Source organism: Sarcophilus harrisii, chromosome 4, assembly GCF_902635505.1.
Source record: "Sarcophilus harrisii chromosome 4, mSarHar1.11, whole genome shotgun sequence".
Lineage (NCBI taxonomy): Eukaryota > Metazoa > Chordata > Mammalia > Dasyuromorphia > Dasyuridae > Sarcophilus > Sarcophilus harrisii.
In genome coordinates this window covers 203,932,848-203,948,083 of record NC_045429.1, presented here as the reverse complement: position 1 = coordinate 203,948,083, position 15,236 = coordinate 203,932,848, and the positions used below count along the sequence as shown (strand labels likewise).

The window sequence follows — 15,236 nt, the reverse complement described above, 5'->3', positions numbered from 1 at the left end:
AACTGAGTCCATGTGTATATGTCCATGGATTAAAAAACAAATAAATGGTAGAGTTGGAGGCAAATAGAGGAGATTCTCATTCTAATTGATGTGATTACCAATTTGGAACACAAGACAAACAAAAGCTTTATATCGATAGATAAATAATATTATAATTCAGCCAAACAAGAGAAAAGATTAAAATTATCTGGATGAAAAAGGAACCCAGGCACAAAATTGGATCAATAGTAATCTGGTGGATGGAGGTTAAAGAATTCCCTTAGAATTATGTAGACTATCTGCATCAGTTTTCTCAGAGCTATGGACTAGGGCAACTGCTTTCCTTTTGTGAAAGGCAGGTTCAGGGGAAAAGTCCCAGGCTCCACCCAGGAGCAGAGTGGAGGTGCTGACAAAGGGAAAGTCATTCCTTTGGGTATGTGGAGAGAGAAGCTGGGAAATCATTATTCTTCTCACAGGTGGATGAGGTTCTGAGAGTGAGAGTTGTTAGTAACAGCTCCATATTATAATTAGAGATACATTTACAATTCAGTAGTTACTGATTAGACATATTTTTGTGCATTTTTTATAATATTAATAAGATTGTGTTTTTTTAAATTCTTTAGTTAATATAGTTTGTTTTTTGTTTTTTTTTTTTGGTCTAGGTTGCCTTAATCAAATCAAGGATTTTAAATTCTTTAACCAATCTTGCAATAAATCTAAATCTTTAGATTTAAAATCAGAATCAAAGTATTAGAAGCTACAGCTCTATACCAGCATTATAGGTAACTAGTGTTATTGTTGTTTGTATACATATTACCCAGGAGTAAATCTATAACCCATGGATGGAGTTGAATGATATCATTTGAGAATAAAAGATCCCAAGGTGTGTGATGAAATCTGAGAGCAAAGTTGAAGCAAACTGAGATGAATTACAGAGAGTGCAGCCAAACACCAGGTAATTCATAAATTATTTAATCTTTAAAATGTGTAACTGGACATAAAACTAGTAAATAAAATGTATAATTATTGATGCTGCAATACAGAAATTAAAATATTAGCAAGACAGATTTTAGAAAAAACTACACACATTAATAAATGTTAGGAAGAATTTAAAAATAAGCAAAGAAATCGTAAACTTTATTAAAATTTACTTAGTTCTAACTTACTTATTATAAGATAAAGAAGAAAAATTCTCCTGAATTCATAGCAACTTATTTTCAAAACATGAATTATTTTGTCATTCTTCCAGGAGCTTTGCTTGTTTCTTAAATCTCTCAGTACTACATATAATATATATGATAACTTAATAGATTTGAAGGGTGTGTAATATAAATAGAAAAAACTTGTTCCTTGATGATTAGATTACGTATGCATTTAACTCTTGGCTCTCACAATTTCTAGCGAAGTGATCCTGGTAAAATTGATTCATTTTTCTGAGTCTTCATTACCTCACCTGAAATATAGGTATAATAATATAATTTTGAAAACACTATCTATTTTAGAGGGTTATCCTAAGGAATGTACTTTGTAAACCTTAAAATATATATGAATAAGTCACTGTCACTCTATTGCACTAACCCAGAGGTGTCAAATATGTGACCCTTGACCTGAACCCAATTAAAATGTAATTTGGAAATATATAATAGGATTTTAAAAAATATTTTTGAACATAAATAATATTACATTTTAAAATATGTCACTATGTGGCCCATGAGGATCTTTATGTATGGATTAGTGACTCCATTTTTATTTGATACTATGTGCCTAGACTATAGGCCTATTATTTGCTATTGATGACCATAAGTTTTATTATAGATATTAATTCTGGATAATTTTACAAATGGAAATTTTTTCCTCTTTCTTGGGTATTTTCTGGACATGGAATTAACAATGGTTTAGCTATGGTGGGTCAGAGTCCCCACTATTTAGTTTCTTTTTATATATTATTCCAAATTGATTTCCAGAATGGTTGATGAACCTGGAATTCACAGTGAGATTTTAAGGAATCTGTGAACTAAATGAAGAAAACTATACAATTATTTATACATAACATGTTTCCTTTGTGATCCTGTGTATTTTATTTTATTCCTCCCAAAATCATTCTGCTGAGATAGGACCATAGGTGTCTTCCAAAGGGTCTCTATCACCTAAGGGGGGAAAAAAAAGCTTAAGAACCCTTTCTTTATATCATAAAATCAGAGGTAGAAAGGATTTTTGAAATAACCTAATTTAGTCCCCTTATTATACAAATATGGAATCTGAGAATTTAAAAAATGCTATACATTCTTATGGGTAGCAAATAACAGAGATCTTTTACTTCAGGTTTTCTTGACATTTCATTCATAGACTTTGGAGCCATTCCCCAACTAACATATTGGATTCTCTAGGCAAGGTTACCTGAGGCTCAAAATACTCTGAGTCTATACTTTAACTCATAGCCCAGGCAGATAAGTCCCCAGCAATGTATTCTCCTTTACTAATCTGCCAGAGTACATGATTAGTTCATTGGAATGGCTTATAATGAAATATTACAAAGTAAAGAAAGTAGCACTAAAGCATCTCCTTCCAAAAGCTAGGCTGTATTCTTTTAAAAATATATTATCATTGGGAAGAATAGACATACTCAGAGAATATATGTTACATGTGTTCCCACAGAAGACCTAACTTATAAAAAACATATGTGGCAAAAACAAACAAACAAACAAACAAACAAAAAAAACCTAACCCCACAACATACAGAAGAGCAAATCTTCTACATTCCACATGGTCCCAATTCTACAGTTCTGTCAATCTCTTCTGATTATATCATTATGCTGATTTCACAGAATTTGCTCCTTATTATCTCAGCAAATTGTACAGAACCTTAGGGCTGAGAGATTACTAAATTGTTTAAGGAAGGGTGAATAGGTTTAGATCAGAAACTAAGCATATTAATGTTCCCATGGGATTGGCCTGTGAGTGGCTCTGTATTTTCATCCTAGGTGACATAGGGAGACTTGTTTTGGGGTCTTTTTTTAAAGTAACTGAACCAATTATTTACAATTTCAGCAAATTTAAAGGATATATAATAAACCTACAAAAAAATCAGCCTTGCTATCTCTTGTTACCCACAAAATAGAGCAATAAGTGATAAAAAATAAATTACATTCAAAATAACAACAGAATAAGCAAAAGAAAAAGAAGGAAAGAAATAAGCCCTACATTACCAGTTTCTGCAATTATACTACAAAGCAGTATCAAAACTATTTAAGTCCTCATTTAAAAAAATTTAAAAGTTTATCAGCAGAATAGATTAGGCACACAAGATCCAGAAGCAAATGAACATGGTAGCAATTTTAAAATTTTTTCAGTGAATAAAAATGTATTTTCTCTCCCTCCCACATCCAACAAAACCCTTATGTCAATTCAATTTTTTTTAACATTTAGACAGTTCTATAGCAAAAAGTACTGTGCTATGCAAAATCAAGCAATAAAATCCACAGCTTATGGGGAAAATAGAATTGGGACAAAATGATCAAAACTTCATTAGTGACATACACAAAGACAGGAACCTAATAAAAAATAAATAATATGTTATAAATAATAAAACAAATAAATTAAATAAATTTAAAAAAAAAAATAGAGCACTAGCCGGGAAGTCAGGAGGACTGAGTTCAAATGTGACCTCAGACACTTAACACTTCCTAGTTGTATGACCCTGGGCAAGTCACTTAACCCCAATTGCCACAGGGTGGAAAAAAGTTAACAGTTTTTTTATATGTTAAATGATTAAGAAATACATAAATATGGTAGCATCCATGACTTTGGGCTGCTCCTCAGCCTGTATCAGGATTCTCAAAAGCTTTCTGCTTGGCAAAGTCTTAAGAAAGTTGGACTCAACAACAGGTCTCAAGGGTGGAGGCCCCAGGGTGGAGGCCATAGCAATAGTGGGTAGGGCTGACGTGGACCAATCCATAGCTACTACTTACCAGAAGATATGCAATAAATATAACAAATTTACAAGTTTGCTTGTAGAAGTATTAGAAACACTGAAGCTATTATTTTTCTGGTTATAGTCACTTCTCATCATTTCATGCAAGTTTTCCCAAGTTTCTGGGAAACAATTCCTTGTATCATTTCTTAGAGCACAATGGTATTTCATTACATTCATATAGTATTTCTTTAATTAATCCTCACTTGACAAGCACTCCCTTAGTTTCTAGTTTTTTGCAACCATTGTTGCAATTGAAACAGAATGTTCAAAAACAAAACAAAACACAAGAACCCTAAATATAGGGGTAACGACTTACTATTTTTTTTTAATGTTGGGAAAAATGGAAATTATTTTGATAGAAATTAGGTTAAAACAACATCTGACATTATATAATACAATAATCTAAGGAAGAGCAGAGAGTAGAGAGAGAGATACTTTTCATCACCCTGGAAAGGAAATGAATTCCTGACCAAATAAAGATTAGAGAAAATCACAGGAAATAAAATGGATAATTTTGAATACATAAATAGGAAAAGTTTATGCATAAATCAAGTTATTGCAAACAAATTTAGAAGTGAAACAATTAAATAGGAGAATATCTCTTCAGCAAGATTCTCTGGAAAGGTTGTTATAGCCATAATATAGATATAGGAAATTTATTCAATATATAAAAACAAAAACCATTCTCTAGTTGATAAATGGTCAAAGGATAGGCACAGGTAAGTGTTCAAGGGGAGGAAACTATCAACAATCAGGCCCAAAAAAAGTATCCGAAAGGAGAATTTGTAGTTCCATATGATGTACAAACCCTTTTCTGTTCTTTGCATATGGAAATGCTCATGTCAATTTTTTAATGCAAGTATAAAATAATAAAAGCATATTAATTTTGGGGTCCCAAAGACCTGGGTTTAAATGCCACATCTTTTGCTTCCCATCCTACTTAGGCAAAGAATCAACCACTCAGGGCCTCAGTTTCCTGATCTGTGAACGAGAGGGAGAATGGATTAGATGGTCTCTGAGGATACTTTCGGCTCTAGCTCGTTGAACCTATGCTATTGGGGGTAGGGGGAGGCAAGGACCGATACAATAACTAGGAAGATGCCCACTCTCGCCCTAGAACAGGGCCTGGGCAGGGCACTGGGCGGAAAGCGCGGAGTGGAGAAAAAAAGGGTGGGGATGAAACCGTGGCACCGCCTCTTAAAGCGGAGGCTGAGCCGGGCCGGCTTAGGCGGAGAGCGCCGGTGGGAGCGGGCGAGGGTTAGATAACTCACTCTGGGGGGAAAAGACCTACCGAGCCGGGCAGAACGTGCGGGGCGAGTCCGTGTGCACCTCGTGGAGACGCCGGGCCATGGCCGTGTCCTCGAGGGCGCTGTGGCTGTTACGGAGCGCGGCCAGCGCTGGCCAAAGCTCGGGGGCTTGGCGAACCCCCGCTCGCGGTTCTCTGGCGCCCGGGACATCCCCCGGCTCGGCGGCCGCCTGGAGGGGTGAGTACCCGATCGGGATGTGAGAGCTGGTGACCGGAGGATGGACCCACCAACTCTAGAACCAGGGGAGGCGGTTGGATTGGCTTCGAAAGCAGGAAGAAACCCAGAGCTTGTTACCTTCCCCCAGCCAAGTGGGCGGAATCCCCGGCTTCGGGGGTCGCTCCGGAGATGTGCACTGGGGAGAGAAGAGGGTAAATAAAATGCTGAGGCCTCAGTTTGTCCTTGGCGCACAGAGGGTAAATCCTGGGCACCGCAGAAATGACTTTGGCTACAGCCTCTACTAGGGGGAGGAGGGAGGCGGGATCATGGTCGCAGTTTTGGCCTTAATTCAGAACGAAGTGACTCCCTCTTCTCTGACATTAGAGACTGATAACGGCACTGCAAGGTTTTAGCCACATTCTACCTCTCCAGTTTAAGATAGGTGGTTACAGGCCGAGGCTGTCTTGTCTTTGTCACTTTTGGTTGGTTTGGACTTTGGTTCTCCCGTTGTAAATAAAGCAAAACTTGAATATCCTTTTTTTCAGCGTCGCCAGAAGCACTGCTATATCAGTCTCTAAAGAGCTTATAGGTTTGTAACGATTGTTTATTGGATCCCAGATGTAGAGTTAGAAAAACCATCTAGACAAGCCTCTTTCATTTTAGAGATGAGGCCCTGAGAAACTAAGGTGAAGTATTTGAGTTCATGTAACTAGGAAGTAGCAGGGCTGGGAGAAGGGGCCTAGGTTCTCCTACACCAGATCTGGCACTTTTCTAAGCCAGCGCAGTGGTGGATTGCAGACTGAGGCTGCCAGCCAGAATCTTTAAAATTTTACCTGATTAATTTCTCAGAAATTTCTTAGGTTTGTGCTTTGGGAAAGCAGTTTTTCACATATTCCCTTGCAATTACCAGTTGTTTAAGATGGGGGGTGAGGGGAGAAGAGATATTTTTTTTTGGAGGTGAAAAGGGAAGGAAATTGTTATTTTAAGGGCTTGGGTCAATAAATCAAACTATACTAAAAAGATAAGTCAAGTTTAATTTTTTTTTTTTAAATCATTAACAAAAGAATCCCATCTTCCAGGCCTAGAATTTGGAACTTTGTCTCTGCCTTTTAGATTGTTCTCTTAAAAATCCAGGTGAAGGCCACCTTCTATATGTGAATCCTTTTCTTTCCTTCTACCCCCAATTATCTGGTATTTATTTATTTTAGCATACTTTTATATATCTCTTCTCCCTCTTTCCTGCCTGCTCCCCAGGTAAGCTTTGTGAGGACAGGGACAATTTTATTTTGTTTTTGAATTACTAGCCTTTAGGTAGGAAAATGGTAAACAAGCATTTGTTAAGGCACTGTGCTAAGCTCCATTTTAAATTAGTATCTCATTTGATTCTCAGGACAGCACAGGGAGATGGGTGCCATTATTAACTCCATTTTACAATTGAGGAAATTGAGGCAGACAGAAGTTAAGTGACTTGCTCTGGGTCACATAACCAGGAGATATATAAGATTAGATTTGAACTCTGGTCTTCCTGACTCCAGGAAGCACAATGTTTAGCACATAGGTGACTAATTTGTATTTGTTGAGTGATCAGTTATTGCTCATATGCTACCCTGGAGGCAACAAGGTGATTAAGAAATGACCTAGGAATCAAAAAAGACTGGGTTCATTGCTCACTTCTGATACACATTGACTCTATAATTTTTTAAGTTGCAGAGCAGATGCTAATTTGCATAGAGGGGTGGGAGGCATTCTTCATTAGAGTTCCCTAAGTATCAATGAAATAAATACCATATTTATTCTGAAAAGAAAATACCATCATACTGTTAAAGCTCCTAAAGCTTTTTAGATATATAATTATTTTTTCTTTATAATAATGCCAGCTAGGGGGCAAAGTGGATAGAGTTGTGGGCTTGGAGTCAGTAAAATCTGAGTTCAAAGTTGGTTTCATACATTTTCCAGATAGGTGATCTAGGTAAGTCACTTAATCTCTGCTAGCCTCAGTTTCCTCAACTGCAAAATGGGGATAATAGTAGTATCTACCTCTCAACTTTGTTGTGAGGATCAAATGAGATAACCTTTGTAAAACACTTAGCCTATCACATAGTAAATTATATAAACATTAGCTAATATATTGAAATAGCACAAATAAATTTTGCAACATTATTCAATTTTTAAAAAACTAATATTAATAGAAGGCAACATATATCAACAAATGTGAATACTTAAACTTCATGAGTCCCATTTATTTGTTCATGTAGCTTTTACAGATCAAAACATAGTCAGCATCTTGCTTGAATAACATGATGAAAAATATTTTTCGAAGAATGTTGTCTTCAACTACAACTTCAACTACAAAGTTGAACTTTGTAATTTAAAAACTTTTTAATTTCATATTTTTTTGATGATTTCTTAGAACTGTGTGACAAGTGTAGATTCAGCAAGGTTGGTTCTTTATAATAATTTGTAAGAAATTATGGAATAATTTTAATGAAAAAGAATTTTCCTAATGAAAATAAATATATATTATCCAGTTTCAATTCTAGTAGGGAAAAAGCCAGGTGGGGGGTCTGGAATTTTGAAAACTGCATTAGATTCTTGTACTTCATTTTGGCTCATAATCACAAATCAAGGACAATATCATATCTTTTAATTTTTCAAATCACTCTGTAAGGCAAATATTTCTAGAGAACATTATAGAGGTTATAATTCTGAATTAAATCATGAACACAACTTTACAATTAAAAGCAAAAGTTGAGAAATTATAATCCAACATTTGTTGTCCCATTGTCTAATTCTCACAATGCATAGGATCTCTCCTTTCATCTGGAAGAAGGATTTTGGGACTTCATCACCTGCCCTGATACTTTCCCCACTAGAACCTAAGTACTATTTGGCCTTTCCTTCTACCAGTGAACAATACCATGTTCATTGAATATGAAATGAGCCCTTTTTTGTGTATTGTCTGCCATTTGAATGTGAGTTATCTCAGTTTTATTTTTGTTTACCCAATGCTTGGCACATAATAAGCAGTTAATGCTTTTCCATTCTATTCCCCAACCTTCACCTTCTGAGTCATCAAATAACAAGAATAATTTGACCATCAAGGCAAATTGTCCTATAGAAGCATTGGCATAGTGCACTTTTTTTTTAGTCATTAGAGCCCTCTTTATAGAAAGGTAAAACTTTAAGATTAGAAACACATTTTTGAAAGAGGCCAATCAGCTTTTCAGTGCTATAGATGACAAATGGACTCTTTGATAAGGAATGTCAATGCTAGGAAATCACAATAGGTTTCTTTTCCCACTTGATAGAATTTTATTTTTTCCAATTATATGTAAATACAGTTTTCAGCATTTACTTTTACAAGATTTTAATTTTCATTTTTTCCTCCATCTTTTCTTTTCCTCCCCTTCCCAAGACAAAAAGCAATATGATAAAGATTATATATGTATTCACTGATCTCGTGATGAAGAGAGCCATCTACACCCAGAGAGAGAACTTCGGGAACTAAGTGTGGAACATAACATTCTCATTTCTTGTTGTTTGTTTGCATTTTGTTTTCTTGTTCATTTTCTTTCCTTTTTGATCTGATCTTTCTTATGCAGCAAGATAATTGTACAAATATGTTTATATCTATTAGATTTAAACTTGTAAACATTTTAACATGTAAAAAAGGTTATACATATGTTATATTATTAAACATATTTCCATATTAGTCATGTTGTGAAAGAAGAATTAGAACCAAAGGGAAAAACCATGAGAAATAAAAAGTGAAAATAGTGTCTTTGACTCCACATTCAGACTCCATAGTTTTTTCCCTGCATGTGGATAGCAGATCACAATAGTTTTAAATCTTAGTTGTTTCCAAAACTCATTGCTCTTAGAATGACTTCTAAAACTTCCCTTGCATTCAACTAGCTAATACTGAAAGGGATTAGAGGGGTGGAAGCATACTTAAAAATAGAACCATAAATTTAAAAAAGGAATTTAATAAATGATATCTTCCTCCCTTATGTTCAGGTTGTCAAGAGGATCAGATGAGATAGTGAGACATAATTGCTGCTGACAATAATTAACCAACAAACTTGTTTTATTTGTTTTGTTTTTGCTTTGGAATGATTTCATTAGTGGGTAGGAAACTAAATCTAGATAATTTTTAAGACTTTGTTCTTCGTTCCTAGATAATAAAAATTAGTATTCAGTTTATCTGCCTGTTTGAGGCTAATCCCTTTTTAGTTTAGTTTCCCATATTAGAATGAATGAGACAATAAAGATAGCATTCAAAAATGCTACAAGATGATTTAGCTGAATGAAGCTCCCCTTTCCTGTTGCTTTTTAGTTCATCTTCATTCAAGTCACAGTGAGGCTACATAGAGTTCCTCATGGTTTTTTTGTATTCAAGCCACCAGGAAGTGATATCAATCGATATTGAGCCAATCAGCAATCTTGAAAAGTTTCAGTATTTTAAAAACCAAACTAATTTACATGGGTGTGAGGTTAGGATATTTCTCTTAACCATATTTTAAGGTGTAAAGATTTAGTCTTGTAGTTTAGAAGAAAAGTGGATTAGATGTTGGAAGGACTGCCTTATAGATTTAGGGGTCTAATTTTGAGGAGGTAGAGAGTTTCCCTTTTTGAAAGTAGTGACTTCATTCTGACAGAATTATGCTTGGAGAATGAATTAAGATAAAACTTTGACAACATTGTGGGGGCCTGTTCCATAGAACTGGATCCTGACAGTGAGAGTTTTTAGCATTTCTTTTAAGTTTTTGGGATTTGGCTTAGATATTTGAAAGTAGATGCAGATGAGGAAACAGCATGGAACTGTAAATTTGCATTGAAGTAACTTGTGAAATTATCCATAGAGATCTGTGAATATTATCATATTTATTATGGACACTTATAACTGATCCCAAAGCCTCACATTAGGATTTATTATTTATTTATTTTGTATAATGGTTAAAGGATTGACCTCAAGAGCCAGGAACAGTTTGGTACAAGTCCTGTCTTTGTTATCCATTGTCTTATGGATGGACAGGTTGCCCTTGGGCAAAGTTCTAAGATTATAAATTAAGGACAAGTTTCTGATGTGCCTCAATTCAAACAATTTCCTCAATGGAAATACCTTACACTTAAGAAATTACTGATCTGAGATACAACTCAAAGACTTTTTATAGATAACTATTTCACTTTACATTGTCTATTATAAGGAATTCTTTCCCCTTTAGTTAGTTGAAAAGCCACTCTCTTCTCATAGATTCTCCACAATGTCTACAATTCTGGAATAATTTATATTTTGGGAATTTTTTTAGAATTGAGATCATCAGAGGGAGGCCACCATCTCTTCTGTACTGCTGCTTCTCAGAATATCACCTACAAAGAACTGAAAAAATTGCTGCATTCCAAATCCAAATCCAATTTCTTGATTGATGTTAGAGAGCCATGGGAAATTCTACAATGTGGACAAATCCCAGGGTCTCTAAATATACCATGTAAGTATTGCCTTACTTAAAATGAAATATAATGTACTTAAGATGAGGGTGTTCCAAAAATCTTAGTGCAATTTTTAACCTTTAAACTCCACTAAGACTTTGCAGATTTCCTATATGGTATTTTCATTGTGAATTATCCCTATAACTCATTTTGAATTCTTGAATGTTTTCCTTTAGTGGGTGAAATAGATCAGGCTCTACAAATGAATTCAGAAGACTTCAAAGAGAAGTACAATCAAGATATGCCTTCTAAGTCTGACAACCTGGTGTTTTGTTGTCTAGGAGGAGTGAGAAGCAAGAAAGCTCTAAGTACCGCCTTATTATTGGGTTATGAAAGGTAAACAAATATTGCAGCAGAGCTGACTCTAAAATGTGTATGTAATTCATCGTTTCAGATGAATTAATTTTCAACTGGGATTTACATTAGTTTTCCTATAATTATTTTGGCAATAGTATGATGGGTAAAGATTTACTTTTTAATTTATGCAGTTTTTTCATCATATAAGTATGATTTACCACAAGCTAAAAGCCCATTTATTGGTTCTTGTGATATGAAAAGACCTTGTGATGATGTAGGTGGTAGTTATATGTCATTTCTCTCCCATAAATATTATTGTTTAATAACAATGTCAGTAGTAGTTATTGTTCCATGTCTATTTTCAGTGCTCGGCACTATCCTGGAGGTTGGAAAGAATGGGAAAGCTATGAATATCCAGAGAAGAAAAAATGACACGACAATGAATTTTGAAATCCCAATTAACTGTTTTGAAAATTATTTTACAGGTAAATTATGTTATATAGATCTGGGTATTCTAGTTCTAATTGTGTAACCTGAGAAAATTCACTTTATCTTCTTTGATCCAACATCTTGGTTTGTAAAATATGTATTATGATATTTTCTGTAATTCCTTGAGGTTGTTATAAACATCAGCCAAGATAATTTATGAAAGACCTAATGAATTGTAGATGTATAATAGTAAAAGTAATTCCACTTATACATTTTAAGAACTTAAAACAAATATTGTCTTTTTCAAAACTGAATTTGAACTTTTGGAAGAGGAAAAAGGGAGAATTAATAAAGAAGTAAACTTTCTACTTCAGCTTTAAGGTCATTTGTCAAAAAGAGATCAATGTGCAGAGAAAAGGTTTAACATAATTAGCTAGTTATTCTGAAATGGAGATTTAACAAATTAAAAGCAACTTTCATATCCATGACATTTTGTGATAAATTTTTGACTAATAAACTTCTGTATAATGTTTGTGTGCCAATGAGACCTAATTTGGGCATGTCCCTTTCATTGCAGCCATTTGGAGATTTAATGGGTTTTCTCCTAAAATATCAGACAGACTAATAAATGTTTAAAGCAGAAAGCCCTTATTTCTGCATGTTTGTTTGTTTGTTTTTATCTTGGGCAAAGGAAGACTTAAAATCAACTGAGTGGTGCAAAGGGTAGATTCTGGATTTGGGGTCAGGAAGACCTAACTTCGAATCTAGCCTTGAATACTTGCAAACTGTATTTTCATAGCAATTAATTTGACCTCTGTTTGCTTCAGTTTCCTCATCTGCAAAATAATACCACCACCTACTTCCTAGGTATGTTGTTAGTATAAATTGAGATTTGTAAAGTGTTTTGCAAATTTTAAAATGCTATGTAAATGTCAGCCAATATTATTATCTTGAGGTGGGAACATAGAGTTAGGGATATCAAAGAACACATGGCAGTAATGTGTCTTCCCTGTCCTTCCACAGCAGGACCTTAACCATAGCACTTGGTGAAGCAGAGAGATCTATGGGTTTTATTGGAAGGGGACAGGTTCTTTCTCAACTGCTTGATTGAGTAACCATCTCTGTCATTTGATTGTTGAGAGATACTGGGGATTAGCCAGTGAGGCCTCAGCTATCCAGACACATTAAAAGTTTTCAGATATTGAAGATTATAGAAAAGGGTGGGATATTTTGTTTAGAGTGAAAACAACCTGCTTCCAGAGATCTAAGCCCCAAAAGCCAAAATTGTTTTTTAGACTGTAATAGAACTCAGCCTGTATTTATTAATCTCTTATTTATGTATGAGGCATTCACTGCTCTAGTGCTGAGGATTAAAAAAAAATCCAGTCAGTTAGCCAGCAAACATTTATTTAATGCCTACTTTGTGGCAGGCAATTATGTACTGAACAGTAGGGATACAAAGAAAGGCAAAATACAGTCTCTGCCCTCAAAGAGTTCACAATCTAGTGGGAGAAAACAGCACATAAAAATAAAGTGAAGAAGTTGGAAAAGGAGAGGAAATGTTAAGACCTGATGTGAGCTAGGTGGGAATTGCTGCAGTGGGCCCCTACCTTAAAAAAAAAATAGATTGGAAGGTGCTTTCTGATATCTAGCCCTCTTCTCACTCCAGACTGAAGGAAAGGTCAGAGTTAATGTGATCTTGCAGGAAAATGAATTAAAGGAGATAAACGATAATGAAGTCCAGGAGATCAGCCCAGATGGGAAATCCCTTCTCTTGAGAAGATTCTAGTCTGCTAGAGGGTATTTTGTAGGTACACAGACAGGTATAATATAAGGTAGGAAGTGAAAGAAAGCAAAAGAGATATCCAGACATGTACTTTAGAAACAGCTGAAAGAATGAGGGAAGAGTACATTGGGGAGTTAAAACTTTGAAAGGAGATAAATATTATGAATGTCAGAAATGAGGAGAGGAGTCCATTAAAGGTATGTGTAGGGTGCAACTTAGAAGAGCATCTGTCAAGTTCAGAAAATATTTAGTAGTCTATTTTGTTTGATATATTGAGTACATGAGCTAATATGAAATTAGCCTGGTCAGTAGGTTGGAGGAAAGCTAAGAAATTCTAATTTTGTGTTAGGTAATAAGGAGCTACTGAAAGTTTTTGAGCAGGGGACTAATATTGTATGTTTTGGGCAGTTGTATGAAAGACAGATTAGAGAGGGGTGTCTAGAGACAAGAAGAAAATATGTAAACTTAAATAATAGTCCAGGTGCCTTATGGTGTGGGCTTGAAACCCCATAAATTTCATTCCATTGCAACTTTTTTTTTTTTTCAGCAGATTAGCCCTTTCTTACTCTAATTTTTTAATGATTCTCTCCTAGTTGCTTCCCTGCTAGCAAAATATACAAGTATTTCTCCTTCATCTTCTAAAAAAATCTTTATCCTATCATCCTTATTAGTTATTAGTTACCACTTTATTTCTCCCCGTTGTGGCTAAACTCTATGAAAAAGTCCTCACTTGTTGCTAAATCTTTTCCACTCTATTTTGATTCATTAATGCCTTCATTACATTGAAACTATTCTCTACAAAAAGAGAGCTCTCTAAAAAAAAACTAGAAGAGGACAATAAAAGTGAAAGTCAAAGGAGAAAAGAATAATTAGGAAGAGGGAGGTAGTCAATGTTGTCAGAAGCTCAGAAAGAGCAAGGCTGATTGAAAATGATCATTGGGTTTAGTAGTAGGAAATTTACTAGTTACCATTTGAAAGAATAGTTTTAGTAACATGGTGAGAACAGAAGTTAGATTTCAAGGGTTCATAGAGTGACTAGTTGGTGAGAAGTGAAACGTGAAAAGAAAAAGATAAGAGAATGGTTAGGCCACGTTTAAAGATTGGAAAGGCCCAAGGATGTTTTTAGGCCATAAAGAAAAGAGCTGATTTAGAAGAAGGAAGGAAGAATATCCTCTGGGAGAAAATAAGAGTTGAAATAAAAAATATTAGCCTTAGCAAGAATTGTTTTCTCAGCCTTTGAAAGTTGAATTGAGTAGAACAAATGAAAATATAGAATATAGAAATGTAGACTAGGAGAGTTAAAGGAGCTCACAAATTATATATGTGATTTTTTCAGTAAAGTAGAAGGTAATATGTACAAATTATAAAAGTTGAGGAGGGAGGGAAATATAAACAACTCTGGAAGTGTGAGGGATTTCTGGACTGCCACAAAACATTTCTCACCTTCTTAAGGAATGGGACAAGGATTCTAGAGCCAATTACCAGTAGACTCGCTACAATTCACAGCAGCAAGACAGGCCAGCCAAGTGAAATGTTATGACTGAACTTTCTAATCACTTGTGTTCACTGATTTGCTTGGATGCATATCTCCATTGGTTAGTCTGTGTTCTTCTTTCCCTAACCTCAGTTCTCCATCTCCCTCACCCTTAACTATTCAATGTTTTATTTCAGATTTTCCTGATCCATGTTAAAATTTTACTTTCATCAAAACTTATTTCTTTTTATTTTGGCATTCACTGAGTTCTGACTTCTCTATACTGGTTTATATATTTTAACTTATATATAAAGTTATATACTTATTCCTTGGATTCACTAGTAG

The 15,236-nt window shown here is 34.9% G+C and overlaps 1 protein-coding gene across 3 annotated transcripts; it reads left to right on the top strand.

The window, feature by feature from the left end:
- Positions 1–888: 888 nt before the first annotated feature.
- On the top strand, positions 889–12,282 carry TSTD3 (thiosulfate sulfurtransferase like domain containing 3). 3 transcript variants are annotated; one of them, XM_031964486.1, is made up of 4 exons: positions 889–934; positions 10,725–10,904; positions 11,082–11,241; positions 11,568–12,282. In XM_031964486.1, exons 1-4 carry the CDS (start codon positions 904–906, stop codon positions 11,632–11,634), a joined length of 438 nt encoding a protein of 145 aa, XP_031820346.1. In that variant the 5' UTR covers positions 889–903; the 3' UTR covers positions 11,635–12,282. The 3 variants fall into 3 exon arrangements, with proteins under 3 accessions (XP_031820346.1, XP_003769360.1, XP_012404686.1); XM_003769312.4 differs by lacking the exon at positions 889–934 and adding an exon at positions 5,147–5,436; XM_012549232.3 differs by lacking the exon at positions 889–934 and adding an exon at positions 5,394–5,627.
- Positions 12,283–15,236: the final 2,954 nt, after the last annotated feature.